Here is a 27,656-nt window from a genome sequence, read left to right on the forward strand (position 1 = left end):
CTATCATGTTGTCAAATATACCATACGCAATCATTTTAATGGTGGTGATCAAGGCCCATGCAAAGTGTACTTCTGCTGTCAGGTTTCGTGTTTTAATCAGGGAATAGTGATCAGCACATTTTTGGTCTGGAGACAGGTCAAAGGCAAACAGTGTATAGCCATGGGTGAACTCTTTCCTGTCAACCAATAGGGGATAGTCTTTCATATGGCTGCCGATCATCTGAATGAGCTGCATGTATTCTCTCACACAGCAGCCATTCTCAAAATCAGGCTGCAGCAGTTTCACTGGCATTTGTTCACCATCCACATACAGGGACACAAAATCTGTATCATAAAGTTTAAAGTTGAAAGGGTTCTTAGCGTAATTGCTGCTAAAAGTATCATTATCTATGAAGCCAATAACAAGCTTGGGAAGCCATCTCAGAAACAAACTTTCCTTGTTGCTGACATGATTGCTGGCCGGCATGCTGAACTCTTTCATGCCCACCTGGTCCACTGGCTATTTAGTGTTGGCCATTACGTAATGCCGCAGCGTGCACCAAACGTGGTCTGGGCGCCACCCGCACCTTCTTCACAAATAGCGAGGCACACGTAATAAACAGCTTGCAGGATCCTGCTGTCAGGGAGCTCGTCAAACTAAAGCTGTCTTTGCTGCATGTCAGCTTAATTTTTACATCCGCACCGTTTATCAAGTTTGTCTTGAAAGAACAGATCACTGTGGAGGGGTCCCAATAGTTCATACTCCGGGCCATCAGAGCCGAGCATTGACTCAACCCCTGATTTTTGACGTAATCCAGCCTGACTGCTTGCTGCTGCCCAGCTGTGTCTTTGCAGAACAGACGTGTGGAGAAGTGCTTGGACAGCAAGTCAGCTGTAATTGAGAAGCAACTCAATGAAAGCACAGCAGGTGTAGCAGTTGTTGCTCTGGTTTATCAGTTGATCCCCAGCGTAACGTCCAGCTGGCTGAAAATAGAGGCCAGTGGGTTATTCATGAGAACCACGGCCTCACCGGCTCTGAGGTTGGACCTATCAGCTTTTACAATCTTGCAGCAAAGATACAGTAGGATGTTGTTCAGATCTATGTAATCTTCTCCATTCCCAGCTATGAAAAAGTCCAGAAGTGCAGACTCCACAATAGTGGAAAGTGGAGGCGCCTCAATAAACGGTCTTTTCTTAATGCTGGTCTGTGTTTGGAACACTTCAGACAAATCCAGCTTGGATTTGGTGCATTCTTCTCAGCAGCCATGAATGAAAGACATTCCTTTTAAAATAGATTTCCTTTTCTAGCAGTAGATCAGGACCTCTTTCTCTGGGTTTTCTGTTTCTTTTGCAGCATTTGGCCTGACTTGTTCTTTGAAAGGGCTGGGCTGGGCTTTCCCTCTGGGGGGGTGACATGGCTTTGTTTCTTTCAAGGCTTTTTCTTTTAATATAAGCAAGTCCTGAGCCCTCCTGATTTGAAGGCGTTTCCAACTTGCCCACGACAACCTTAGAAACATGTCCAAACACATTTTTTGCAGTATCTTTAGCAGCGCTTCTAAACAGGCTATGGAATATACTTCCAATACCTGCACCATACACCACAGGAATGCCTTGAAAACCAGGAAGACCATTGCCAGCCTGAGATCTGAAATAATTCATGTACAAGATGGGTCCCTGTAATTGTTTACAACTACCATTTTGGCATGGTTTCTTAAAATATCAGAGGCTTCTGGGGCTGAAGAAGCAGGTTCACAATCACCTTCCCAAAGCAAAATGAGACATGCTTTTTCTGGTCAGTCTTTATTTCAGTGCTGATGGTGTAGATATGCTGGCGGTTTACAGGCATGTACTGTGGCTTATCATACAACACTGTCTCAATCATCTTCTTATTACCGCCATTTGAAACACAGCGCAATAAAGGAACTGCAGAGTCCCTGACAAGCTGGTGCTCTACAAGATCCGTGTAGAGGTAAAGCTAGTTAAACTCTCCCATGATGTCAGCCATAAAAGGAAATTTCTTAGCAGCAACACCTGGAGAAGCCCCCAAAATATGTGCCAGATGCCCAGTTGCAGAAAAAGTGCAGGGCTTTTCATCCATTTTGAGCTATGTTTTCCTTCTGAGAAGGTCACAGACCAGGCTTACTGCTGGAGAGTCAACAGCTAAAGGGGGTTAATGAGATGGCTCATACATTCTATCAACATGGAGAAGGACAGATACTAGCCTTTCTGCAGATTATGCTGCCATGCTTTACCCTGCAGTGCTATTTCAAAGATGGTGTCTTTGCTGATGTTATTCCAGCTGTGTGGTTACTGTATTTCCATCAGCCCCAGCTCCCACTTCCCAGAGAGCTCTGGGGGCCTTCCCAGCTGTACGGTAAAGTTCAAGCTGGTGTTTTGTGGGAAGATACAGGAGCCTCTTAGTCCCACTCAAAGGACTGAGCTCTTTGCCTGTGACAGGCTTTGCACTGGGGGCCCCTTGGTGGCCTCCTAGGAGGGGTCTGTAGCCCTTGGGCATGTTTCAACTTGTCTATGCCTGTCATCCTTTTGGCACCCCTCCACCTTCTTGCAGTCTCTCCCCACCTCACACATGTCAGGGCTTGTTCTAGTCTGCTGAAGTGGGGGACACCAACCCAGCCTTCTACTTTTGTTTATATTTATAAACTTTACTTATTCTTTCCATTAGCTCTTTTTAAAGAATGTGTTATCCATTTTATACCTGTTTTTATGGCTATACGTATTTAATTTCTATAAGTTTTTTATATTTTTATACATAAAAATATATATGCATATATACATATATAGAAATATTATATATAAAATAGTCACTGTGTGTAAATAAATTATATATTTATACATATTTGCACACTCCTTTAGATATTTATATATGTATGTTGCGTATATATTGTATATATACATATTACTTTTATATATAAAACAAATGTATATGTATTTATGTATGTTGTATATACATGTATATATTGTACACACATGTATATATTTTTGTATCTGAGCACTTCCTGGTGCAAATGAAGAAGGCACCATATCACAGGGCTTGCCTGAGAGCATGTGGGTATGGCAGTGTTAAGAAACGGCCATCAGCCAATCACAGAGCAGTGACATTTAACGAAATGGCAGCGCCCTGCCATAAAATGATGGTGCCTCATCAAAATGGTGGCCAAACCAACATAATGTTCCCTGTGTATGTATGGGGAGGGGCTGTCCAGGTCTGATGTACGTCTGGATAAACCTGTAGGGGTGGCCAGTCAGTCACAACAGACCACATGACCAAAAGAGGGGAGTGACATCTGGGGCAAGTGGCCCCTGAGGCTGCTGGGAGGGGGGTGCGACTTCTGCCAGAAGCTGAGAGTGGGGCACTTGTCACTTCTTATCTTGCGTATTACTGAAACCTGTACTACTCAGATCTCTTGAGAGATTAAAGCCTGCTCTCCTGAGTCCAGGATTGTGGACAATCAGCTTTTTGCCCGGCTCCCTCCTCACAGATCCTGAATTCTACTATCTCATGGTCACTACAGTCAAGGCTGCCCCTAATTTTCACATCCCCAACCAGTTCTTCCTTGTTTGTAAGCAGCAGGCCCAACAAAGCACCTCTTCTTGTTGACTCCTCAATCACCTGTGTCAGGAAATTGTTATCGGCACAGTCCAGAGATCTCTTAGATTGCTCGTGCCCTGCTGTGTTGTCCTTCCAGCAGACATTGTGGTGGTTGAAATCTTTCATGAGGACCAGGGCCTGCGAACATGAGGCTTTTTCCAGTTGTATGAAGAAGGCCTCATCTACTTCTTCCTCATCAGGAGGTCTATAGCAGATACCTACTACAACACTGGTCTGCCTACTAATATGACTCATAACTCTTGACTGAGTCCTCACCCATCCCAACGCAGAGCTCTATGCATTTTCACTGCTCTCTCACATAAGGTGCAACATCCCCCCCTTGTCTTCCCAGCCTGATCTTCCTAAAGAGCCTGTACCCATCCTTCACAACACTCCAGTTATGTGAGTTACCCGCTATATCTGTGATTGCAGTGATCTGAACTGTACATCAGAGCCCTGTAACTGTGCTCAGATGTACAGTTCCTCCTGTTTGTTCCTATGTTGCATGCACTGGTGTACAGGCATTTGAGGGAGACACCCAAGTGTGCTGATTCCCCAGAATGGGCATGAGAGCTTTCCCCATAAGGCTTCCAAAGGTAATAGATTTGTTGGGTTCATTAGAAATGGCATGGTTGTTGGATTTTTCACACATTAGGAAGAACATGGTAGCTGAGGAAATTATAAAATCATAGAATTGTTTCTTGGCAGGAATCTCTGCAAGTCATACCGAAGTGGTACTGTTGCTAGTGGTAGGTCAGGTCAGCCATGATTGTCTCTAGCAAAGCATTGAAAACCTCTAAGACTGGAGATTTTGACACTTTCTTGGTAACTTCTTCCAGTGCTGTACTAATTTCTCAGTGAAAGTTTCTCCTAATGTGCAACATAAACTACCCAAGCTGCCCTTCAGCTAAGTAAAGAGGAGATTAAGCTGTCCTTGACAAATCCATCTCTTACAGCTTCCTTTTGCAAAACACATCCTTTATTGAAGACTCCAGTGCGACCAGGTGAGAGCATCCAAGCCAAAGCTTAAGGCCTCTGGCTGCAAATTTACACATTCCTAAAACACAAACTGGTAAAAGTTTCAGAATTTAATGCTCCTCAGGGTAGCTCTCCCTCTGCTAGCCCCACAAAAGATCACAGTGTCTGATGCCTCATTTCAGTTTTTCAGGACCATCCCAGCAGTACTGTCGGGGCATGACTCTAAGAAGAGGATAACTGTTTTGTCTGGCAGATGAATTAAGGAGGTTCAGCATTTGCACAGACTCCAGTTCTGTGCTTTCTGTTACACACAGGCTGTCATTACAGCTGTTACAGCACTAGACTCAAAGGAGACATCAAAATAATTCCTTTGTCTTGCATCAAAGTCCAGTTCATAGGAATGTTGTAGAGGAGTTTAAATCTTTGCCGTATTGTTATGGCAGTATCACTAAGTAGGTATTAAGTATTTTCACTCACTTCCATACTCCATTCTCATTTTCTAGTCTATGGTTGAAGAACTTCTTAGATTTTGGTGTCCTTGCTATATTTTGGATCATACTTAGAAGATGATCTTGCTTTACAAGAGATATTCTCTGAGCTTTTCAGCTGTTAAGCCTAAGTTTTGATTAATCCTGTGGATTATCAAGACAGAGCAGGAAAATTTATCTGGGCTTACCTGAAAATCTTCTTTAAGCACCAGCCCTTTCCAGAGATGGATGAACTACTCAAATCCAGAGATGGCAAGTGGCATCCAAAAACTTAATTTTCAGAAAGTATATCTCTGTTTTGAAGTGGTAGAAACCATGTAGTTGCCATCCCTGCCCCCTTCCAGAACAATCATTCTGATCTGTAACTCAGGGAAGAATACTGCAAAAGCAAAAGATGAGCACCTCTGTCTGACAGTAAATGAATGGAATGGCTCTGCTGCTGACCTTTGAGTCCCCTTTCCCCTATAAGTCATCCCCCGCTTTGATTAATATTGTGCTCTCAACAGAGCAGTTAATGCATTGTGATAGTTTGAAAAATCCTGTTATTTGCGGTGATAATCTTTGCGGACAATCAGTATCTTCCAAAACTTAGGTTAATGTGCACTGAAACAAGAACAGGGACTGCTGTGTCTGTTGAGACAGGAAGACAGGGTGGTGGTTTTTTGAACAGTATCTCTTACTGTTTTGAATCTCCACAGCAGACTGCTTCCAAAAGAAGCACCAGATCCAAAATGCACGGAAGATGTGAACTCTTCCTGCTGATCTGAAGAGTCTTTGAATCAGGTTTCCAGCTGCTAAAGAAGGTGATGTCCACCTTTATGTCTCATAGAAGTTTTCTGTAAAAATTCCTCCATGGAGGGAAGGAACAGCCTTTCAAACTGCTTTCCAAGACGTGCTGCTTCTTGATTCCGTAGGAAGCCTGTGAGCTCATTAAGATACCATAAATGAAGGAGAGGGGGGAATGGAAAACAAAACAAAACAAAACAAAACAAAACAAGGACAGAGTGAGAAGACAGTGCTGCTTCATAAGAGCCATTCTCTTCCTCATCTCCTCTATACGCTGACTGATCTGAGAGTCAGTTTGGAGAAGTGGTGGAAAAGAAGAGCTAAGATAGGTAGCCTTTATCTTGTAGGACTTACCAAACAGAGGGAAAATATTACTGGCAGCTTTTCCAAAATGTTGCTGACCCCAACAGAAAGGAGGGTTTTAAGAGCCACCCGAACCCTGAAAAACCTTTCTGCGCTAGGCTTTGGTGGTGCATTCGGCTTGTCCACATGGCTTCTTCATGCTTGTCCTCTTGGTGCATGTCATCTCCCTGTTGACTTATTGTTTAAATAGAGGCCTGTCAAAGCCTAATTCAGAGTGTCCTTTTGTCACTGCAGTTGTCCTGAAATCAGTTCCCAGCATTGACACTTATTTTCGCAGTCATGCTGTTAGTAATTCCTCATAACAAACCTCCTTTGCTTTTGGCCATTTTCATGGGGGCCATATTTAAGCTGTTTCATGTATTTTTCATTGTATCATCTTTGCTTCAAGCAAGATCGCCTGTATTAAAACAGCACAGAGGAAGGTGGGGAGGTTTCTGTTCTCTGTAACTGGACCACAGATGGCCCAGGGCATGTTATTTAACATGGAGGTACAAACTGAGACACTTGCTTCTTCTTTTTGTCCCTAGTCGTTGTCTCTTAGTATTGGTTTCTATATGTCTCTGTTCTATTCCAAGTTTTTTAAGAGCTCCCCTGGTGTTTAACCAGCAGTAGAAAGTCTGATGTCAAGAATAAATCTTCCCTCCCCTCTTCCTCTCTCACACACCTAGTTGTGCAGCTTTTCCATCAGACATTGTGTGCATGGGATGGAATGATGGCAAAAGTCAACAAGAATATGGCCTCATCCCTTTTCATCTTGCTAGTGCCTTCCTTATCAGATTCCTGTTTCCTGATGCTGTTCAATGACTTACTTCAAGGGTAAGTCTATCAATGTTATTCTATTAATAAACCTTAACAGAATGGTATATCCTACCCCTTCTTTACCCTACCTTGTTTGCTGCTTGGTAGTTTTGCTGGATTCTGCATGCATTATCTTATTCTGAGGAGCATGAAATGTCATTATTTGTGTATATGCTAACAAACTACAAATGCCGTTACCAATAAATAAAATTATCTAGCCCTTACTGACAATTGTGGCCACAATACTTGATTCTTTTAATCAACTATGGCATAATTTATCAATTTACTTCTTAGTTATGTGAAGCATAATATACTGCATAATGCTTGCTAATATTCCCCTTGTTCCTATTATTGGAAAAGATTAAAGAGACAGGCTGTTTGGTTTTCATACTGACCTCGAGAGTTGTGAATATTTCATTCACATCCTGTCTAATAATTCTTCCCAGGCTAGATAACCCTGTGCACAATCTCCTTCTGTACAATATGTCAGTCTTGGCATACCTCTGACTATGTGTGTTGTCCTTTCCTAGGTCTTGCAAACTCTTACTGTGTCGTCTTTAGGTTAAGGCAACTAAATGTGGATATGATGCTCTATTGTCAAAGTTTGTGTTGTTGTATCAGTTCATACAATGCTCAAAAATCCAGAATAAAATGAAAGAGTCCTTTTCCCACTCTGATGATAGCACTTGTCACGGAAAGACTTGCTTTTGGGTTTCTCTCTCTGGGTTTGTCTGGAGTTCTAATTTCTCTTGAAGCATTTGAGAGTCTTTTTAGTATTTCCTAGAATGCTGTATGTTTTCTGGGCACAGTGATGGTGACAGATAGATGTTGGAGGCACTGAAGAGAATTCAGGGTTTGGTAGTGAAATAACAAAGTGAGGAAGAAACTGTGAGGAAAGTTGATGTTCCTTTTTTTGAGCTTTCAAGCTCAAAATATGTGTGCCATAGCTTGAGTAAATTACCCTATAAGTAAGAGTGTGTGTATCCATGTATGTGACTGAGTTTATGATAGTGTTCTGCAGTTACCTTCATGACATAAACACCAGGGGAAGGAGAGATTTGATGGTTGCCTGCAGGATGATAATTTCTAATCATGAGAGGGAAATGAGCCAACATGTTTTGAGGAGAAAAATCCAGTGAAATTTATTATGCTGTTGAACCATTTCCCTGGGGAAGGAATGTCAGTGCCATCACTCTCATGCAATTAAATACCAAGCAGCATATATTATTGAATTATATGGTGAAAAAGGAATTAATAAGATGACGTGATATATTTTTTCTGCTTTCACCCTCCAGGATTCAGTTGTACCAAACAGAGAGAGATGGATCCCGTGAGAATAAATAGCTGTGAGAGCATTTTTACAGTGTTCATGTTGTATAAAAAATGAGATTGGTAGAGAATAAAGTGTCAGGGAAAGCTATTTTATTGCTAGAATTCTAGCTAGCTTTGGTTGGTATGGTTATATGCAATTAAGTCTCAAGTCAGTGGAGTTATTTTGGATTTTTTTAAGAAGCATGAGTGAAAAAAGCATTTGGCTTGGGACCTAACGTTTAAAGCATAAATTTTAGCATTAACAGTACTGCTACTCAGTAGAATGACAGAGATAAAAACACAGAAGAAAGCACAAAAATTGAGGAGCTCTGGAGAGGAGAAAAAGAAAATTTGACTTAAACTGTTAGTGCTATTTGGTATGGGATGCCACCTTGTGGAAGCTTTTTGGATGTCGTATCTTTTATCAAATCTCTTGCAAGTGTTCCTGACTATTTACTCTCTTTAGTCACTGTTGCATAGATCAGTCTTGGTCTTTAATAGCCCCTTCATCACCTGAACTGTCAGTGTTATTTAGGGATGGAAGAATCTTAATTTGGGAGGTTAAAAGCCTGTGAAAAGGAGAATTTCCCTTAACTTGCCCAGCGGGCCTGAGAATCAGCCACAGTGAGAGTGTATCAGTGGAGATACTGTGGTATAATTTTAGTACTGCACTAATGTGTGTTGTCAGAAAGCTCTGAAGGGAACTGTAATCACATTGTGCACTTTGGCATGTTAACCCTCTCACTGCAGCAGTTGGAAAGGAGTTATTCCATGGTTGTCTTCAGTGAGACATTAGAAATGCAGGAAGAAAGAGCAAATGTGGACGTCTGCTGCCTCAGCTGACATACCACTTCATTTTGCATTCTAAAGGACTCCCAACATGTTCAGATGTCTGGCACTCAAGTTGTATCTCCATAGTGGTCTTCCTAGGAACAGCACAGGTGTGTTGCTAATCCATAAGACCTTTGTTGCAAACATTTCACATCAAGTGTCAAATGCTTCTTCCCTGCTAGAAGCATTGTGGAAAGGTGAAGGTGCAGTAGGTGACCGGTCTTCTGCCAAAAAGCAAAGTGTTTTGCTCCTGAATTTACCAAAATACTAGGGTGGCTACCACAAACAAGTGAAGAAATGATCTCTCCTGTATGGAAGTGTATATATAGTGTCTCCTGAACTGAGACCCTGTCAGAGGGACAGAGGCCGTCTGTCCGTTTTTCTACTCTACAGTTTTGATTCTTCTTCTGCTCTTGGTCCTTTTCTGTCTTCATGTCCATCCCATTGAGTACCAGTGGTCCTGTCATTTTCCTGATTTCCTGCACTTAAGGTAGCTCTCCCTTCCCTCATCTAAGTAATTAGCTGCTTCTGACTTTGTCTAAATAAACATAAACATGAGCCTTCTTGAGTACTTTCATAGCCACCTTACTTTTATAGACCCAGTCTCTGTCAAGGATTGTGCTGGATTTTTTTCAAATGGTAAAGAGATGCTGGTAAGGGATTCTTTCTTCTGCCTCTCTTGCTACTATCCTCATAATTGGAGTTGGATACTGAGGTGCCAATTCTTCATGAGCTGATCTTTCTGTTGATTGCATGTGCTCCTTTTTGTCCTTTACTTGCCCTTCCTCTCTAAGCCTTTTGCCCTGTTCTCGGTCTTATCACCACCTTGTTTATCTGCAATGATCTATTGATTTTGGCCTGATGATTCCCAAATTCACTGCCCTCTTTCAAAATACTTGAAGTAGGGCTGTGATTTCTGAGCCTAATAGAGTATGAAAGTCCAAGGAACACATTTGTGAATAACTTCTACAGTCTGAGTTCAGGTTCTGAAGGAAGCTTACACTGAACAATTTCAGTGGTAGAAACTGGTAGAAACTTCTTTGGAAACATTTACAGTCTCATGATGAGTGTCATGAAGTCATTGATGGAAGTGCCATCAGCTATTGGCAATGTACAGCCCTTGCAGCTTAGAAATGCCATTTAAAAGCTTAAATGAATGTTGTGTGGTGAGAGCTGCTTCTGACTTCCTGAACCATCAAGCTCTCAGCCTGAGCAACTGCCTGCAGTTCTCACCTAACAGTTGAAGCAGCTGAGCCACAGAGTGGATTCCTGAGAGGGCTTGAGGCACCAAAACTGCAGCAATTCAAGGACAAAGTAAATTAAATTTAAAGCAGGAGCAATAGGATGGCTGATTTCGTAAACTGCAGACAGTTTAAACCTATGGTGATGTCCACTTGGTCCTGCAGCAGGATGTGATCAAGAGACTTCTATTTTTCACGCCCCCCCCCAGTTTTCTACTACTCTAAGTTCACGCTGACCTTGCTGACATACCATGAAAGGCAGTGAGAAATCACTTCAAGACTATTAATTGGAGAGGACGGATTTGGGGGAAGAGATGAAAGTCCTGTAGCCCTTTCCTGCCACATGCATGTGTGTAGGTTTTGTACCAGTCTTTTCATAGGGATAGTAGCTGTTTGACTTCTTCCTGCTACACACACTCATGTTGCAGCTGCAACCAGCTCTGTTACAGGAAACAGGTGTTGTGACATTTATCTACACCCAGTGATGCAAAGCTCCCCAGCTCACTCTGTGGAGGTATTGTGTATTGAGTTTTGGAAGCAGAGGTGCTTCCCAGCCTCCTTACAAGAATGCTGAAAATTTCCTCTGTGTTACCCAATGCATGTGCTTGTGAGCTTTAGACAGTTGTGGGTTTTTTTTCCAGATTGGCTACAATCTGTAGCTCTTCATCATGTCAAATTAAGTGCTTATCACAAGGGAGGATTGAACCCTATTTTAGTGAAGGTACTGTTCTCTGACCTTGACTTTCCAGTTTGAGTAAAAGTTGTAAGTTTATGCAAGCACAATGGGGAGGGCTGGGTGTGGTGAACCTGCTGGATGGCAAGAACTTTTGTTCCTCTTGTTCCTCACTGCTGACAGGTGAGCACCAGCAGCTTTGGGATATCACTGTGAGTAATGATTAGGTGCTGTTTTGTTTTTCCCATGCAGTGGGTCCAAGTAAATTGGAGCAAAATACTCTGAGGTTGGGGGGGAGGTGTATTCTGAGCCCCCTCCTGGTGAAGGTGATGTGAATTTCGTCTCTAACCTTGGCAAAGGCTAGATTTGGCAGGAAACTGTAATGGTAATGTTTAGTAGCTCACAAATTTAATGAAAGCACAACTAACTCCTACTTCTGATGTCACTGCATAGTGATCACCGATCAGATGGGAAGTTGTATAACAGCCATTTTGAGCAAGTACTAAACGATGGCCAGCTTTTAGGTCCCCTGTAGTACAACACTTGGTGGGAAATCTTATTTCCTTAACCAGACATGGTATTGTTAAGAGTGAGAAGCAAAGTGAAGTTAATTTTATGTTTTATTAGCAGCTTTGCATTGCGTTCAGGTTCTCTCACTGCCAGAGAGTAGCAGAAGTTGAGCTTCCTGTAGATAATAAACCTAGAAGTCTGATTTTTGTGACATTGAAGACTGGGAAACAACAGTAAAGCTATGAGAACTCATACTAAAACCCAACTTGGCTACTGGGACTGGGCATTTTATGTCAAATATTTATTGAAATGATACTATTGATTGTAATTATCTCCAGGACTTCTTTGCCTGCCCTAGGATGAGGAAATACAGGGCTGGATACTCTGAGACATTGTAGATGACTGCAGAAATGAGTGCAATGGAGCATTCTTTCAAATAATGTTGTTTATCTTCCTACAGAAAAATTGCATTGGGTTGTGCTGTTGGGACATGAATGGGTAGCCCTCGTTTCATGTGCTGAGTCTTTAAAGAGAGAATTCTGCCATCTAGTGGCTTTTGAATAGATTTATAAGTGTAGGTGACATGACCAAGTCTAGGTAAGAACATTTAGTTTCACTTTGTTTCAGCACCAAGCCAGTGAGAGCATTACTGCAGAACAGTTACCTGAGAATTTGCTTGAGAAATTCTTTCCTTTCAGTGTGGGGAGGGAGGAGCCAGTGCCATTTATTTTAATAATAAAACCTTTCTTTTGTTTCTGTCTTTGCAGTTATGTGGCTGTGGGCTGCTGGGTGTGGGCATCTGGCTGTCAGTGTCGCAAGGAAACTTTGCCACGTTTTCTCCTAGCTTTCCATCACTTTCAGCTGCCAACCTAGTCATTGCCATTGGCACAGTCATCATGGTGACCGGCTTTCTGGGCTGCCTTGGTGCTATCAAGGAAAACAAGTGCCTCCTGTTGAGTGTAAGACATCAATACTTCTTTTCACTAAGACCAGTGACTGTTGCTTTGTTATTATTTTATTTAAATGACCAGTGCAGAATTGTCTTGTGGATCACTGTAACATTGTCCTTGGCTTTCAATCTTCTGTATGCTTGCAGCATGACATCCCACAGCTTTGGTCACAGTGATAGCATTGGTGTATTAGCAGGTGTATTCTCGTTACTGTGTGCCCCAATGTATTAGATAGCAAAGCAAATTACTAATCAGTTACCTGTGAATGGTTAAACATGAACTGTAGGGTCAACCTGGATAGCCCTTCTGGAAATGTCTGTTAGATGGATTGACTGAAAAATCTTAAGCACAGCTGCTTTTGGATGCTACTCAAAGCCTCTCATGGCTTTTTTCTACTTTGCCCTTATCTAAGGCCTTCATCAGAGGTTGGTGGAAACCATCTGACCCAAAGTTAAGAAGTCAATGTCTCTACCAGGCCTTACCAATAAAAAAAAAAAAAATAATCTGACCCTTGGCAGCCTTTGTCCAGCACTGAAGCACAGAGGTTGGGAACCCCTCTCAGAAAACACAGTGCAGGTCACTCCTCTTGCATAAACCCAGGAGGCTTCATCATGCTTCTCCCCACTCCAAGGAGAGAGGTATTGTGGCAGAAGGTGAGAGGAGGGCTTTCAAAGCATACAGCTTCCAGTTCAGTCACAGCTTGTGAATCACAGATGCTGTGACATTAAGGAGCATGTGAATTTTCGTTGTGTAAAAGTCTCCCTTACATGGTGTTGGGGAACAGCTGTGCAGCATTCCTTAGACCACCTCAGAGAAATAAACTGGAGGACAAATGTGCACCTGTTTTTTGCTGTCTGTTGCTTGGTTTTGTATGTTGTACAGCTAGGAGAGCAAACAGTGAATAGTAATGAGGTCTATGTCATCCACACAAACTGCAACACCAGCTGAATTTTTTGCCTTTTTTTTAATTGCATTTATATTCTTACAAAGTTCTACAAAAGTCTTTTTATACTATCATGACTATCATGAGTTTCCGATTGGAGAGCTTGCTGCACTGCATACTACATCTCCCCCAGTGTCTGTGTGGAGGATGCCATGCATATGTGGCAGTCCACTAGTACATAAAGGCAACTAGTGGGCATGAAAAGCAGTGAGAAACTACGGGAGCTCACATTTGGGATTCCCCTGCAGAGAGACATTTCAGCTACAGAAAGTTGGGAATAGAAGTGCTGAGTAATATAATGACTATTCCAACAGGCAGTCAGATGTGGGTACAGCTCACTTGCTAGGGAATCACTCCTGAGGCATGTCACCTTGATCTTTGCGGTAATGGGTTTAGCATCTGTTCTGTAGTCTGTATGAAGGAAAGAGACTATCAGGGCTGCGTGCTGTGACAGCAGTCAAAAAAAGCAAGACAAAAGCATTGCTGAAACCTGCAAACTGGTAGTAGGTCAAAACCTAAGATTTAGAGAATGCTGGACAGTCAGCCTCCTCATTGTTGGTAAGACCTACAGGAGCTTTAGTGGAAATATAGTATCAATATGCCTGAATAGTTTGAAATCAAACTTGCATGTTTTTGGCAGTAGAGGAAAGGTTTAGAGGACAAGGCCCATAGTCTTCAGAGTTTCTAGCAGCCCCAGCTTTGCTCTCTAGTTGACAAGTGTGTATACACTGTCTGTTTTTTCTTTGTTCTAGTTTTTCATCGTTTTGCTGATAATTCTCCTGGCAGAGCTGATATTACTCATTTTGTTCTTTGTTTATATGGACAAGGTAAGCAAATATGTCATATAGATTAATTATCTGTACTAGCATGTAAACCTGGTTCAGTTTGCTTTTGTTTGATGGAGGATGTGGGTTCTCCTTGCTCTTCGCTTTGGTGAAGGTTTAACCTTGAGATCTTGGCTGTTTTCTGTAAGCTGCTTCTGCAGGGGGAGGAAGAAGTGATGCAGAGGGCAAACAGGAGAGCATAACCTGCTGAGCTTTACAATTTCCTCCCTGAAATACAAACATGGTCCAGGGCCTCCCTTTTAGTCTTCTCCTAAAAGCTAAGATAGCCTTCAACATAGCTGTTTGATGTCTCTGCAAGAAGCTGATCATCTTGTGCACCTGGGTTGTGGGAGGTCCTACTTAAGACCTGGTTAGCTTCTTAGGGCCAACCCTTGAACAGGACTGGAGGAGAGAAGCTTGGGATATACACAGGTTATTCTAGATGCCACCAGCTGTCTCACTTGACTGGGCAATCCCAGAGAGTTTGAGAAAGGTGCAGAGTGGATCAAGAGGCAGCTTCTTTTAAAGGCCATCTGTAGGAATCTGCTATCTAGCAGAGACTAAGTGAAGTAGGCACAACTGGCTGGCCTGTCAGATAGGTAAGACTGGAAAAATCCTTGGGAACTGGAGAACTCTGCTAAACACAGGACAGAGCCTTACACTATGAGCATGTCCAGACTGATTTTAAAACTGAGCTCCTACCAGATTTGTATCTCTTCCCAGGCTGTCATTATGATGCCTGCCACTTTCAGGGAGCTGGGGTGAACTTCTGATTTTGAATGGGATGTCAAAGAGGGATGAAACAGATCTTATAATATAGTTGACCTTTATGCCAGGACCCGTAGGTTAATCCTTTCTCTGCTGCCAGCTCACTGCTGTCAGAGCCAATGTACATTCCTACCGGCATCCAGGACTCCAGGTTCAGACTGAAATTTATACAAGAAATCGGACATCTTAGATCTTCCATTAAGCATTCCAACTTTCTCCTCTAAAGAAAGAAGAGCACATGTGAAAATCATAAATCCTGCAAGCCTGTCCCCACAAGGAGAACAATAATAATGCCCTTTTTCAATTGATTTTGTATTGGCCATTTATTATAGCCTGCCTGAACCTGTGCAAGGGATAACTATGTTAAGGTTGGGAGGCTGGGACTCTGGTTTTATGATACTAGCAAATTAAAGTAGGCCATAGGTTGCAGGCAGGAGAGGCTGCTGCCAACAGCTGTCTCTGGCAAGGTTAAAGGAAGGTCAGCAGATTTCTGCTGATCGCTCTTCAGTTAGTTTGGATCAGATGATGACTGTATGATGGACTCTTAGTAGAGGGGGAGCTATATGGTCTCCTATCTCATGAGAATTAATCCAGTATTTTGCAATCTGAGGGAGAGACTAGGCCTTGGCAGGTGCTGAAAGGTCCCACTGACTTGTGAGAGTCTTGAAGATATGGTGGAGCTTTTCTACCCATGTTAAGTTTGTGGTGAGAGAATGTAAGAGAGATATGTTCTATATGCAAGTCTGTACCATTTGGTCCTTTCTTCTAAACAGCAGTGCATTGACTTTCTGTATTTTTTTACATGATGCAGGTCAGTGAGAGTGCAAAGAAGGATTTGAAGGAAGGTATGAAGCTATACAATTCAGAAAATAATGTTGGACTGAAAAATGCATGGAATATCATTCAAGCAGAGGTAACATAATTTTCTCAATAGAAAAAAATAACAATTTGGCCATAAAGGCTGCTGCAGTCTGTTAACTGTGGCATCCATGCCAAGTCTAAAAGATGGCTAATGCAGGCTTTGGTTTCTGATTTTGCACTCTTGAACATCCAGGGAGGAAACCCAGGATCAAAGTGTACTCTGCAAGGTGAAAGATGCTTACCTCTCTGAGATTCTCTGTGCTTATCACAGGCACAGAAATGATCTGAAACAGAGGAGAAGCAGCAAAACCTGCACAGGTAGAGCTGCAGCTTTGGCAGCTAGGCTTTTGCCATTCAGCAGTTGTGGACAGATTACCTTATGTTTTGGTGTTTGGGCTCATGTCTCTGTGACAAGAAGACTAACATAACCTTGGGCATGGGACCATTTATTTTCTTCGTTTGGTTTTTTTTTTTTTTTATGTTGTTGAGTATTTGCTTTTAGTGATCACTGAGCACAAAGCACTTTAAAAATACAAAAGTGTTGTAGCAGCCCTTTTGAAAATATACAGTGGTTTAGTGGAAGTAAAAGTTTGTGGGGGTGCATGATTCACAAATTGTGCTAGTTAAGTTAATTTATTAATCCTTTACTTTTGTCATAGATGAAATGCTGTGGTGTGAATGACTTTACGGATTGGTACCCAGTGCTGGGAGAAAACACTGTCCCAGACCGATGTTGTATGGAAAACTCCCAAGACTGTGGACGGAACTCCACCGAATTAGTGTGGAAAACGGTAAGGCTCCCTTTGGCCAGGTCAAGGCTTAGGGAGGGGTGGGAAGGAAGAAAATAGAGGGAATGCACGTGAAAGAAAATGTGACTTTGGGATTTCAGTTTTCATCTTTCATCATTTCAGGGATGTTATGAGAGAGTTATGACCTGGTTCGATGAGAATAAGCATGTCCTTGGTTCGATTGGGATGTGCATCCTCATAATGCAGGTAATACTGGTATGATGTTTGTCAACATGACTTTGATTTGCTGTCAGCATTCTTTATGCTGCTGTGTGAAAAGTGGTGCTCAACCGCTTTGAGTCTGATCATGATTTCAAAAATGTCAGATTTGTTTTATGAGTTCATATAAGGTCATCTAGTTCAGAAAGGAAGCAGGTCAGTAGTCCGTCCCACAAAGAAGACAGGCTACAGTGGGGTTTTGCTTACCTGCGTTTTGACTTCAGAGCACCACTTTGGGGTTCCCATGTTTAGCCATTTGTTACACTGTTCCTCAGGGAATTGGTTTTTTAAATTTTGGAAGCAAGTTCTAGAAATTGCCAAAATGAGTCAAATCATGGCCACTGAACTGAGTAGGTTAACGTGTTTTAAAAAAGAAATGCACAAGTATCATCATAATCTCTTAAGGTTTGGGGGTTTCTGTATCACTGCTGTACTTTTTGGGGGAGAACACCTGAATCTGATGTTTTCTGTCACAGTTATCTGGCTAAACAAGCACAAGTTGTTGGGTAAAAAGGAAGAGTGACTCATATGTATTGATTCTGAAAAATTGTTGCATGTGAGACAAAGAGCCCTGAGAGCTTTTTGCCTCCATCTGTGCAGACAGATACATCTCCAGACATCACTGTTTGCCTGAACAACATACATCCAAGCTTACTCATCAGTGTGGAAGCTTGAGAAATATGGCTAGTGTAGAATGACTTTTAAAACTACAGTTGGACCATGAACACAGGTCAGCAGTGCAGTTTTGGCAGCCACCCTGTACTGAAGCCCTTATTGTTTGCTTTCCTTCAGATTCTTGGCATGGCCTTCTCCATGACACTCTTCCAGCAGATTCACAGGACTGGCAAAAAATATGATGCCTGAAGCCTCTGAAACATTACCACATCAACCCTTCTGTCTCATCGTAAAAATGAACAAAAGGAATGACTGCAAAGAGTATCAAGCCTAGCCCTGCTGAGGGAATCTGTCCCATTGACCGATCTACTTTGTTGTTACTTCTCCAGTTATTATCACAACTTCTTATTTGACTCATCTTTTCGTCTGTTTCACATTTGCCATTTATTTGCCAAAGAGGGGGGGCAACCCTCCAAACAAACAGAGTTTCTACACAAAATCATAGATCTGCTCTAAGAATGTTTCTTAACTTAAGAAAATGTTTTGCTCTACTAATCCATGCTATATGTGCAAAAATTATGTGTGTTCAACTTCCAGGGAGAATTCTTCAAAGTCTTCCATTGAGTTTTCAACCCTCATGTCCAATTTACTGGAAGACTTGAAAAAGCCACTCTGACTGAGAGTCCTAGGAATTGGAGCTGCTTTGCTTTGCAGCTTCTTGTACCTTATGGTGTATACTTTTTTATTATGATAATGATGATGAAGATTATTATGATGGATATAGCTTAGAATTTAGTTGCCTGACTTATAACTTCTTACTGTTTTTGGTTTTACACATTTATTGTACATTTATTTGGGAACCACTGTGCGATCTCCAGAGGACATGTTTTTCAAAGTTGACAGTTGGTGTGGGCAAATAAAGATGTAACTTTTCTCAAGTCCATGGAGAGGCATTGTCTACCTTTATCAGGGCCTTGATGACCTTACTGTAACAAAGGTGGTTCCTTTCAAATCAGAGGCTCTTTCCTCAGATGGAATGCAATGCCTTCCTGTTGGAGCAGATGGTGAGCTTCCTACTCCTGTGAGGCAAAGTTCCAATGCCTCTACTCGCCCAAAGCAATGTCTGGCTGCTTTGATGTCATGCCACTTTGAAAGCTAAAAGTACTGACTAAGCAAGTTACTGCTCCCTGGCATGAAGGAGAGAGATTGCAGTCTGACCTACTGGCCAGTTGGCAGCAGACTTCACAGATTGTGTTGTCTGTTTCAAAAAGTTTGCCCAAAGCATGGCATGCTGCTGGATGTGAGGGAAGGGGATGGCAATTTGATGGCAACATTGTCATGCCATGCCCTTCATTCAGGAGGGGGTTTCCTCAGGCAGATGACAGCTGTCTCCTTGAGCTGGAAAAGGTAGTTTGATTAAAGGTGACCAGATGATGCAGGAAAGGGGCAATTTCCAAAACAGTGCTCAGAGACAGTATGTGTTGTCACACCTTCAGTACAGAATTGGTTCTTGCTGATGGATTGCCAAGTCTGTCCAGTGGAGTAGTTCAGAGTTCACTGCAGTGCATATTTTTACCAACATTCCTGTTAGAAAACTTGAACATATGTTTCTCTAGTTTGAATGCTGCTTCATTGCAGCACTCAAGCAGCCCCCATTTAGCCTTTGTTCCAGGTTTTTGCTGTTTTGTGAAGTAAGAAGGAAAGGCTCAGACATTGGAGGATGTTCTGATTTATCTCCAGGCAGAGCTTGACTCAGCTCTGAAAGAAACACTGCTTTTTGTCTTAGCAGCAGTCAGGACTGACCTTCAGAGGTTACCTCATCCAATGTCACTCTTAAAGGATTACTGTCATCTATGTGAGATGGGGTTTACTGTGACATTATTGGGCTAAGTTTCAGAAACCGTTGAGGACAGAGATTTTGTGCCTTTCAGAGTCACGCCATGTCAAACTACTCCTCTGGTAAACAAGTTTCTCTTAATGTCCAATCTGAATATTTATATTTTAAACTCTCAGAAGATACCATTTTCATTGTATCACTCAGCCTGTCTTTTCTTTGTGGGCTGAAATAGCTGTTGAGCCACTCCATATCTGGGAGTTTTTAGCCCCCTGTTTATCTTCCTAGTAGGTCCTGCATGCATCTGTACATCTGGCAGCAAGTGTTTTGTGTGGCCTATGTGTCACTTTTTTGAGTTCCTATGAAATCGGTGTGACAGGAAGGAGTGTGAATGTGTGGGAGATAGAGATGAATCTGGGTGTCGCAGTGAAGAAGGAGGTTACTATTCTTAGAGCATGGCCCTTGCCCATATGAGCACAATGCTCAAAGTTTCACAGGGCTCTTGTTTCCCACTGAAGCAGACAATGCCATATGGGTTCAGCTATTTCACTTGGATTGCCTTTGAAAGAGTCAGCAAAGAAGCAGAGGGAAAGCATAGAAACTGAATCCAGTTTTACTTCCATTTCTAACAAAAATTGGGACCAGGAGCATCTGAGCCCCACTGGAGATGGATGTTCCACGTTGAAGAAGGGGCTCTGATGCCCAGTGTACTTGCTGCTACATGTAAGACTGTATCCAAAGTTGCTAAGATGCGTTCCCATTTTTGCAAGAAAAGACAGGACGATTTTCATCTGATGGCTCCACTGCATTTTCCGCTTGGGCTGAGGTGCTTAGCTTTCTCTAGCTTTCTCTGGCATTCAAAAAGAGCAGGTGCAGGGCTGAGCACGAGCATCATCCTTTTGGGTCGCACAGTGGTACGTGCCGCATCTTAAATTTTAATCTGCAGTCAGTTTTTGTACAAAAAATGGTAAAATATATTAGTGAAAGTAATAAGAAAATAAAAAATGTTTATGAGTAAGTCAAAGATAAAATGTGTAGTTGCAAACTCAGCTACTTTGCCTTCCATCCAAACTTATTTTTCTAGAATGCTTCATTCCATTTCACGATCTAGCAGCATAGATCCTGAAATCTTCTTTTAATTACTACTTTTGGCATTTTAAGCACAGTATTAAGTGAGATAGTTACACGAGCTTCATATATTCATCGCTATGAAGCCACCTACAGGAAGGGAGTCAAAAGCAGGGCTGATCTGTGTCTCTAGCTGATTCTCTGATGTGGGAGGTGATGACAGACATCCTGAAAGGAGCAGAAAAGTAATGCCATTTTCCAGGCAACAAAAAACAGCTCTGGAAAGTGCGAGGCTGCATCAGTCAGTTTATCAGAGAAGGCACTAACTGTCCTGTAAACTGGTCAAAGGGAGCTTTGGCTCATGTATGTATGCACTTTTTTTGCTTATGCTGGTGGGTGGCTTCCTGTGTGTTTTCCCCAAATGTCACTCTGATTATTTAACTATAAGTTTTTAGCATGTTTTTAAATAAAAACTGATACTGAGTAAAAGTATCTTTAATATACACAAATATTGATTTGTATAAATGCATACCTCTCTGTATCTCCAATTCATGAAAGCACAGTTAAGTGTGTGAAAGTGCTGTTTCTCTGAGTGTTCCTTCAGACCGTAGCATACCTGGTGTCTCACTGTGCTTCGTGCTTGGAAACTGCAGCAGAACAAGCAGAGACATAACAGGAGAACTGCCTGAAGAACCTCTACTTGAAAGCTGTTGAAGTGATAGCAATGAATTCTGTTCCCTCCTGGTGGTACCAAGGCTATTAGTTATAGGAAGCCCAGGTGGAGGGCACTCAAAACAAGTGCCCGTAGCTAAGCAGCATGTGAGATGATAAAAACAATGGCATAAATGTCTCGAAGATGACAGAAGATGCCTTGTATATGTCATGTATTGAGTTCCTGGACTATGGTCATGTTAGGCCAACTCTCCTATTCTGTGTCCACCCCCCATTTGTATGTATGAAATACAAACTCACACACAGTAAGGGTGCAAGCAGAGGGCAGCTGAAATGATCCTCATAGTCTTTCTTGGGCAATATATTGGTCAGGCATAGAAAAGGCATGGAGGAAAAGGGTGTTTTCCCAGCAGATGGTTCATGGGAGCAGCATGGAATAGGGCACACACAATTCTGATGTAACTTCTTTCCATAGAGTTGAGCAGCTTCATCCTGTAGCTGGCATGGGGAAACCTGGAGATGTTTGCCTATGGGCTAGCCATCTGTTGTGCAGTAGATAGTAGACACTAAGAAACAACATGCCATTCCCACCAGGTGATCTTTGCACCAGTGTTTCTTCTATGCAATACCTACTTTCGCCTTTATATAAAAGATTTTTACTAGGATGATATAAAAATAAAGGATTTTTTAAAAGGTGCCTCTCTGAGCTTATTTCTCTCCTAACCCCAACTACCACCAAAACCAAAAGGGGACAAAAAAAATTCCAAAAGGTGACTCACAGAGATCTATTCTAACTCCACTGCAGTTAAAGTCCAGAGCTCTTGAAGCTGTTGCATCTCTGAAAAGATTCCCACCCCCCATCCTCTCTCATCCTCCTTCAAAACAATACTCTAATAAAACAGAAATAGGTGTGAAAGATCCCCAAAGAACAGCAAATTGGTTTTGAGAGCCTGGTATTATAGGAAAGAGTCTGCAAGTGCCCCAGAGAATATCGAATAGTCGAAGAGAGGACAAACTAGTTGAGAGCTTGAAAGACCTCCAGAGGACACTGAGAAGTCTCAGAGAAACTGTGAAAATTGATTAAACACTGAGACAGAGAAAGATCACAGAATAGCCCTCCAAATGCCAGGAAAGTAGAAGATGGTCTGAAAGATCCCCAGACAAAACAGTGGAGCCAAGCAGAAGCCAACAAAGCAACAGAGATTCAGAAAAGATTCAAGAAGTAGCCTCAAGGAAGGGAAGAAAGCCTGTAAGTGCCCAAGGAAACAAAATGTAGCAGTGTCAAAGAGGCCAAGAAAGAAATAGACAAGGCAAAGGACCCCCCAAAGAATACTGAAGAGGCTCAGTGACAACAAGAAAGTATCTGAGATATTAAAGGAGCTCCAGAGTACCCAGTAGGACCAAGGGTGGCCTCAGAGAAGACCAAAGAAAAAAAAAAAAGGCAGAAAGCTTGAAAGTGCCCCAAAGAGTAGCATCAAAGAAGGGAAAATGAGCCAAAAATCTGTAAAAGACTCAGAGAACACAGAGTAGCCTCAAAGAGGCAAAGAAACTAGTAGAAAGCCTGAAAGAACCATGGTGAACGCTCCAGATAGATACCTTGACAATAACAAGAAAGTAGCAGAGAGAATGAAAGAGCACTAGGAGAGTGTGCCTGCAGCTGCTAAGAAAGGAGAGAGGCTAAAAGAGCAACAGAGAATAGCCTCAGAGAAGGGAAGAAAGAAGCAGGGAGGCTGAAAAAGTCCCAGGAGAAAGAAGAGTAGCTGCTGAGATGCCACGAACCTTGAAGAGAGACTGAAACAGCCCCAGAAAACCCAGTTTAACTTCAGAAAGGGGGGGGGGGGGGGCGGGGCGGGGCCAGAAACACAGCAGAAAGACCGAAAGGGCTCCAAAGTCACCTCAGTGACCAAAAGCCTGAAAAGCAGCCACAGCAGCTTTGGAGAGGCTAGGGAAGAAGTGGAGAGGTTGAGAGAGTCCCAGAGAACAGAGAAGCCTTGCAGAGCCTGAGAGACTAGAAGAGAGCCTGCAAGAACCTCAGAGAAGACATAATCTCAGAGAAGGCAAGAAATAGCATAAAGCCTGCAAACGTGAAGGATAACAAAGACTAGCCTCAGAAAGGTGGAAAAAAGTAGGCAAGAAAGAGACCCAGAGAGCATACAGTAGCCTTGGAGAGGTGAAAAAATATAGCAGAAAGACTGAACGAATGCTGAGAGAGCAGAGAGTAGCCTCACAGAGACCAAGAAAGAAGCAGAGATGTTAAAAAAGAGTCCAAGGAGAACACATGGTACCACTGGAGGGCCATGAAAGTAGGAGGCAGACTAGAAGTACACTTAGGGCACTGAAGAAACAAGCAGACAGCCTCAAACAGCCTCTGAAAGCATGCAGAGTAGCTCTCTTGAGTGAGAGAGACCAATGGGGAGGAGTTTGAGACAGGTTGAGAGGAGAGCAGAAGGAGCTTGTGGCAGGGCATGACCATGTCTTTTGACTTGCAGTCTTTTACAAAAAAGGCATTAAACAGTATTGGCCCCAGTATCAATCCCCAAGAAATGCAAATAGTAAACTCACTGCTAGTTAGTTTGAAGCACTGATCACAACACTTTAAGGCCAGTAGTCCAGCCAGTTATTCACCCACCTTATCTTCCACTTATCCAAACCATATCTCAACTGTTTGCCTGCAAGGTTACTATGGGAAACTGTGGCAAAGAGCTTGCTTAAGTCCAGGCAAACAACACTCACTGCTCTCCGCTCATTCAAGTGAATAGTTGTCTCACTGTAGAAAGCTATCAGACTGGTTGGGCATAATTTGTCCCTGGTAAAATCTATATTGTCTTTTCCCAATCAGTTTCTTGTGCTTCATACAACTGGAAGCAGTTTTTGTGAGGATTTGCTCTGTGATCTTCCCAGGGGCGGAGATTAGGCTGACAAGTCTGTAGTTCTCTATGGGCTCTTTCTTGCCTTTTGGGGGAGATGGTGGGGGGGGGTGTGTGTGCCATATGCATCTTCAAATCATCAGGAACCTCCCCTGCTCACTATGACCTCTCAAAGATGACAGCAGCTTTGCAGTGACTTTGGTCAGCTCCCTCAGCACCTTCGGCTGCATTTCAGGTGGACCCATGGACTTGCGTACGTCCAGCTTGCCTTTTGGTCCCCAGTGTAGTCTTGCTCTACTGTGGGTGTTGCTCCACATCATTGCCAGATTTTGCCACTAAGCTCAGGGACCTAAGGCTTAAGAGCAGACCTTACACAAGTAAATGCCAAGGCAAGGAAGGCACTGTGTGTGTCCTTTGTCACTAGGTGCCCTGCCCCATTTGGCAGAGGGTCCCCTGTTTCTTAGGCTCCCTTCTACCACCAAGGTATTCAGAGAAGTCCTTTGTGTTGCTTTCCACGTTCCTCACTAGTTTCAACTCCAGCTGAGCTTTGGGCTTTCCAGATTCAGCCCCACCATACTCAGGCAATGGCTCTATTCCTCCAGAGTAGCACAGCCCCACTTCTGCCCTCTGGGCGCTTCCTTTGTGCTGTCAACCTCAGTCAGGAGTTTTCAGTTCATCCATGCTGGCCTTCTGCCGCACCTGGTAGACTACCCACACATCAGAATGGACCCTTTTTGTGCTTTGAGGAGGTTGTATTTGAAGTCTGACCAGCTCTCCTGGACCTCTTTGCCCTCCAGGGTGACTCCCATGGGATACTGCCTACCAGATTCCCTCAACAAGCCAAAGCCTGCTTTCCTCAAGTCCAGGGCTGTAATCTTGCTACATGTCTCACTCACATCTGGGTGAACCTTGGACCTACATTGCAGCCTTGTTGGCAGTCCTGCCTCTGTGTCAGAGAGCAGTGAGGGCTAGCTGCTCCACCACGGAAGGCTAGTCAGGAGCGGAACGCAATAACAAGGCAGGTGCAAGCAGTGGCCTCGCCAAGAAGGAGCCAGGATGCAGAACGGCAAGTCCAGGTCTGGATGAGGGCCAAAGACAGTGAGTCTCATGCAGCCCAGTGATCCCCCAGCAAGTCCATAGTGACGAGGCAGATCCCAGGTCAGCCAAGAAGCTGAACCAGCAGATCCGGGTCAAGGTCCAGACCGTGCAAGTTCAGGATCAGCCATAGACAGAGCTGCTACACAACTGTGATGGAGCACAGGCAGGAGCCAGTGGCAAGGCCTCTGCTTAAAAACAGTTCCCAAGGGAAAAGAGGGACAGGCCCTTGCTCCTAGCTTTCTTCCCAACAGCCCTTATCAGCAAAGGAGCTGGATTTGGACTCGGCCACCTAAACTCTAACTGAGCCAACTAAACTCCTAGAAGAGGGATGCACGCTGGGCCCTGACACGCTGACCCCATCTCCTTCTTCTCCTGACTGGAGACTCTGGCTGGACCACGACCCCATTCACTACCTTGCCTTGCCTGGGAAAATCAGTGGACCCTGTAATCAGCACACCTGCTCTGCCCTCCCTATTCAGCGGGAGTGCTGTGGGAGTGCACCCTGGCCACTGAGGGCACTACCTGTGCTGTGGCCAACCCCAGCTCCCTGTTCGCCCCCCCTTGCAGCTCTCCAACAAAGGTGTGTGCAGCCGTTCCACCGTTTCCTTCCCGCTCCCTGTGCCACCCCTCCTCTTCAGGCTTTGGTCACCACCCCCTGACAAACCTAGGCTCAAGCCCTCCTAGCGTGGCTGGAAAGCCTGTTGGAAAACATTCTCTTGCCCCACCCCTTTGTGGCACCCTGTGTCTCCCCAGCACTCCCCGTTCCTCAAAGAGGAAGCCCATGGTCATAAAAGCCAAAGCTCTGTCTGCAACACTGGCTGTGCGGTCAGGTGTTAACCCGTAGGTTGGGTGCCCTCCTACCCAAGCCTTTTCTCTCCACTGGCAGGACCAAGGGGAAAGGCACCTGGGCCCCAGTGCCCTGTAGCCACTCTTGGTTTGTTAAGGTCTCCCTTGACAGTGTCATTGGTGCACACATGGATGAGTAGGCCACGGGTAACAGGCCAAAGTCCAGACATGCCTTAGTGCTCTCTGCAGCAGCCCCAGTCCAACCTCCCTGCAAGCAACAGATCACGTGAGGTAGCAAGTAAGGTCAGTAGATGGGTGCCTCTGTACCCTGTAGAAGGAAGTCTCCAACCAGTGTCACACACCACTTCCTCTCAGCGCTGGTTCAAGTGTGGTTCAGATTCACCTGGCTATGATGCATCCCTTGACAAGTCATAGCACCAGTGTTGTCTGGGCTAAACAGTGGGGTGATGCATTGAGTGGATTAGACCAGATGCTGGGATGCACGTATGTGCACACATTTGTGTATGGGATCATGCTGTAGCTGTGTGGAAGCTGGACTGTGTGTACAGCAGAGAGTCTCAGAGGTTTTCTTTTCTCTGTGGCATGTTGACCCCCGCCTGCAGCTAGGCACCACACAATATCTCACTCACTCCCCCCACCCCCAACCCCAGCAGGATGAGGAGAGCAAAAGCGATAAAACTCATGGGTTGAGATAATTTAGTAAGTGAAGGAAAGAGGAAAAGGGGGGGGGAAGTGATGCAAAGGCAGTTGCTCACCACCTCCCACAATCAGACCGATGCCTAGCCAGTCTCTGAGCAATTGCTACCTTCCCAAAATCCTCCTCCCCTCAGTTTTTATTTCTGAGCATGGTGTTATATGGCACACAATATCCCTTTGGTCAGTTTGGGTCAGCTGTCCTGCTTGTGTCCCCTCCAAATTCTTGTGTACCCCCAGCCTACTTGCTGGGAGGGGCTGAGTGGGAAAAAGTCTTAATGCTGTGCAAGCACTGCTCAGCAATAACCAGAGCACAGGTGTGTTATCAAGGCTGTTTTAGTCACAAATCCAAAACACAGCACCGTACAGCTCCTACAAAAAAACTCTATCCCAGCCAGACCCAGTACATTCTTATACGTCACTTGAGTGCTGGTGGAAAGAGACACCATGAGGATACACAGAGATGTGGGATGTAATTTTGCCTCTTCTTATGCATGACTATCCCCTCCAGACTTCCCAGACAACCACAGGCTCCCAACCCCACAGTTTGCAGCATGGGATTTTCTCTGATCATCTCAATCTTGCTCACTACATTCCTCAGACACAGAAGAAACTGACAGTTGCTTCTGCTGCCCGATGTAACTGGGCACAAAAGTGTTCCACAAATGCTTTTCTCCCCTCAGAGACAATCTTAGCCCAGTACAGGGAGCAAAGAGATGCTGCACAGCAAAACCATTACCTACATGAGTGTTATTCACTAGGCGGTGAAGTGGGCAGGAATGCCATCTCCAGTCATTGAACAAGGTTGCAAGTAATCCCTGCATCCTTTTCTAGGTTGCAATGAATGGTAGGAGATGAGTGCATCAGGCTGTAGGAAAGTCTTTTTTTCCCTATGGATAGAACTATCCTTTGTATTGAAATCTCAGGTTGATGGAGTCCAGTGCAGGCATGACACGTACACTGGAGCACAGAAGGACTACACCGTAAGGGAAACAGGGTGATGAGTGAAGTCTAGTCATTAGAACAACACACTGCAGGGTCAGTGAGAACCAGCCCCATTCAGCTGTTTGTGTCATCCTTG

The 27,656-nt window shown here is 43.7% G+C and overlaps 1 protein-coding gene across 3 annotated transcripts in view; it reads left to right on the forward strand.

The window, feature by feature from the left end:
- Positions 1–21,807, forward strand: part of TSPAN9 (tetraspanin 9) — a 193,585-nt gene extending 171,778 nt beyond the window's left edge. For all 3 annotated transcript variants that reach the window (XM_087767153.1, XM_087767152.1, XM_009466187.2), the window contains 6 exons: positions 12,336–12,527; positions 14,214–14,288; positions 15,865–15,966; positions 16,574–16,705; positions 16,826–16,909; positions 17,714–21,807. In XM_087767153.1, the coding sequence (XP_087623279.1) occupies positions 12,336–12,527; positions 14,214–14,288; positions 15,865–15,966; positions 16,574–16,705; positions 16,826–16,909; positions 17,714–17,785 (657 nt within the window). In that variant the 3' untranslated portion in view covers positions 17,786–21,807. The remainder of the gene's footprint in view (positions 1–12,335; positions 12,528–14,213; positions 14,289–15,864; positions 15,967–16,573; positions 16,706–16,825; positions 16,910–17,713) is intronic.
- Positions 21,808–27,656: the final 5,849 nt, after the last annotated feature.

The sequence above is a fragment of the Nipponia nippon genome, unplaced genomic scaffold (genome assembly GCF_047370975.1).
Source record: "Nipponia nippon isolate SJK-2023a ecotype South Korea unplaced genomic scaffold, ASM4737097v1 scaffold_3, whole genome shotgun sequence".
Taxonomy (NCBI): Eukaryota; Metazoa; Chordata; class Aves; order Pelecaniformes; family Threskiornithidae; genus Nipponia; species Nipponia nippon.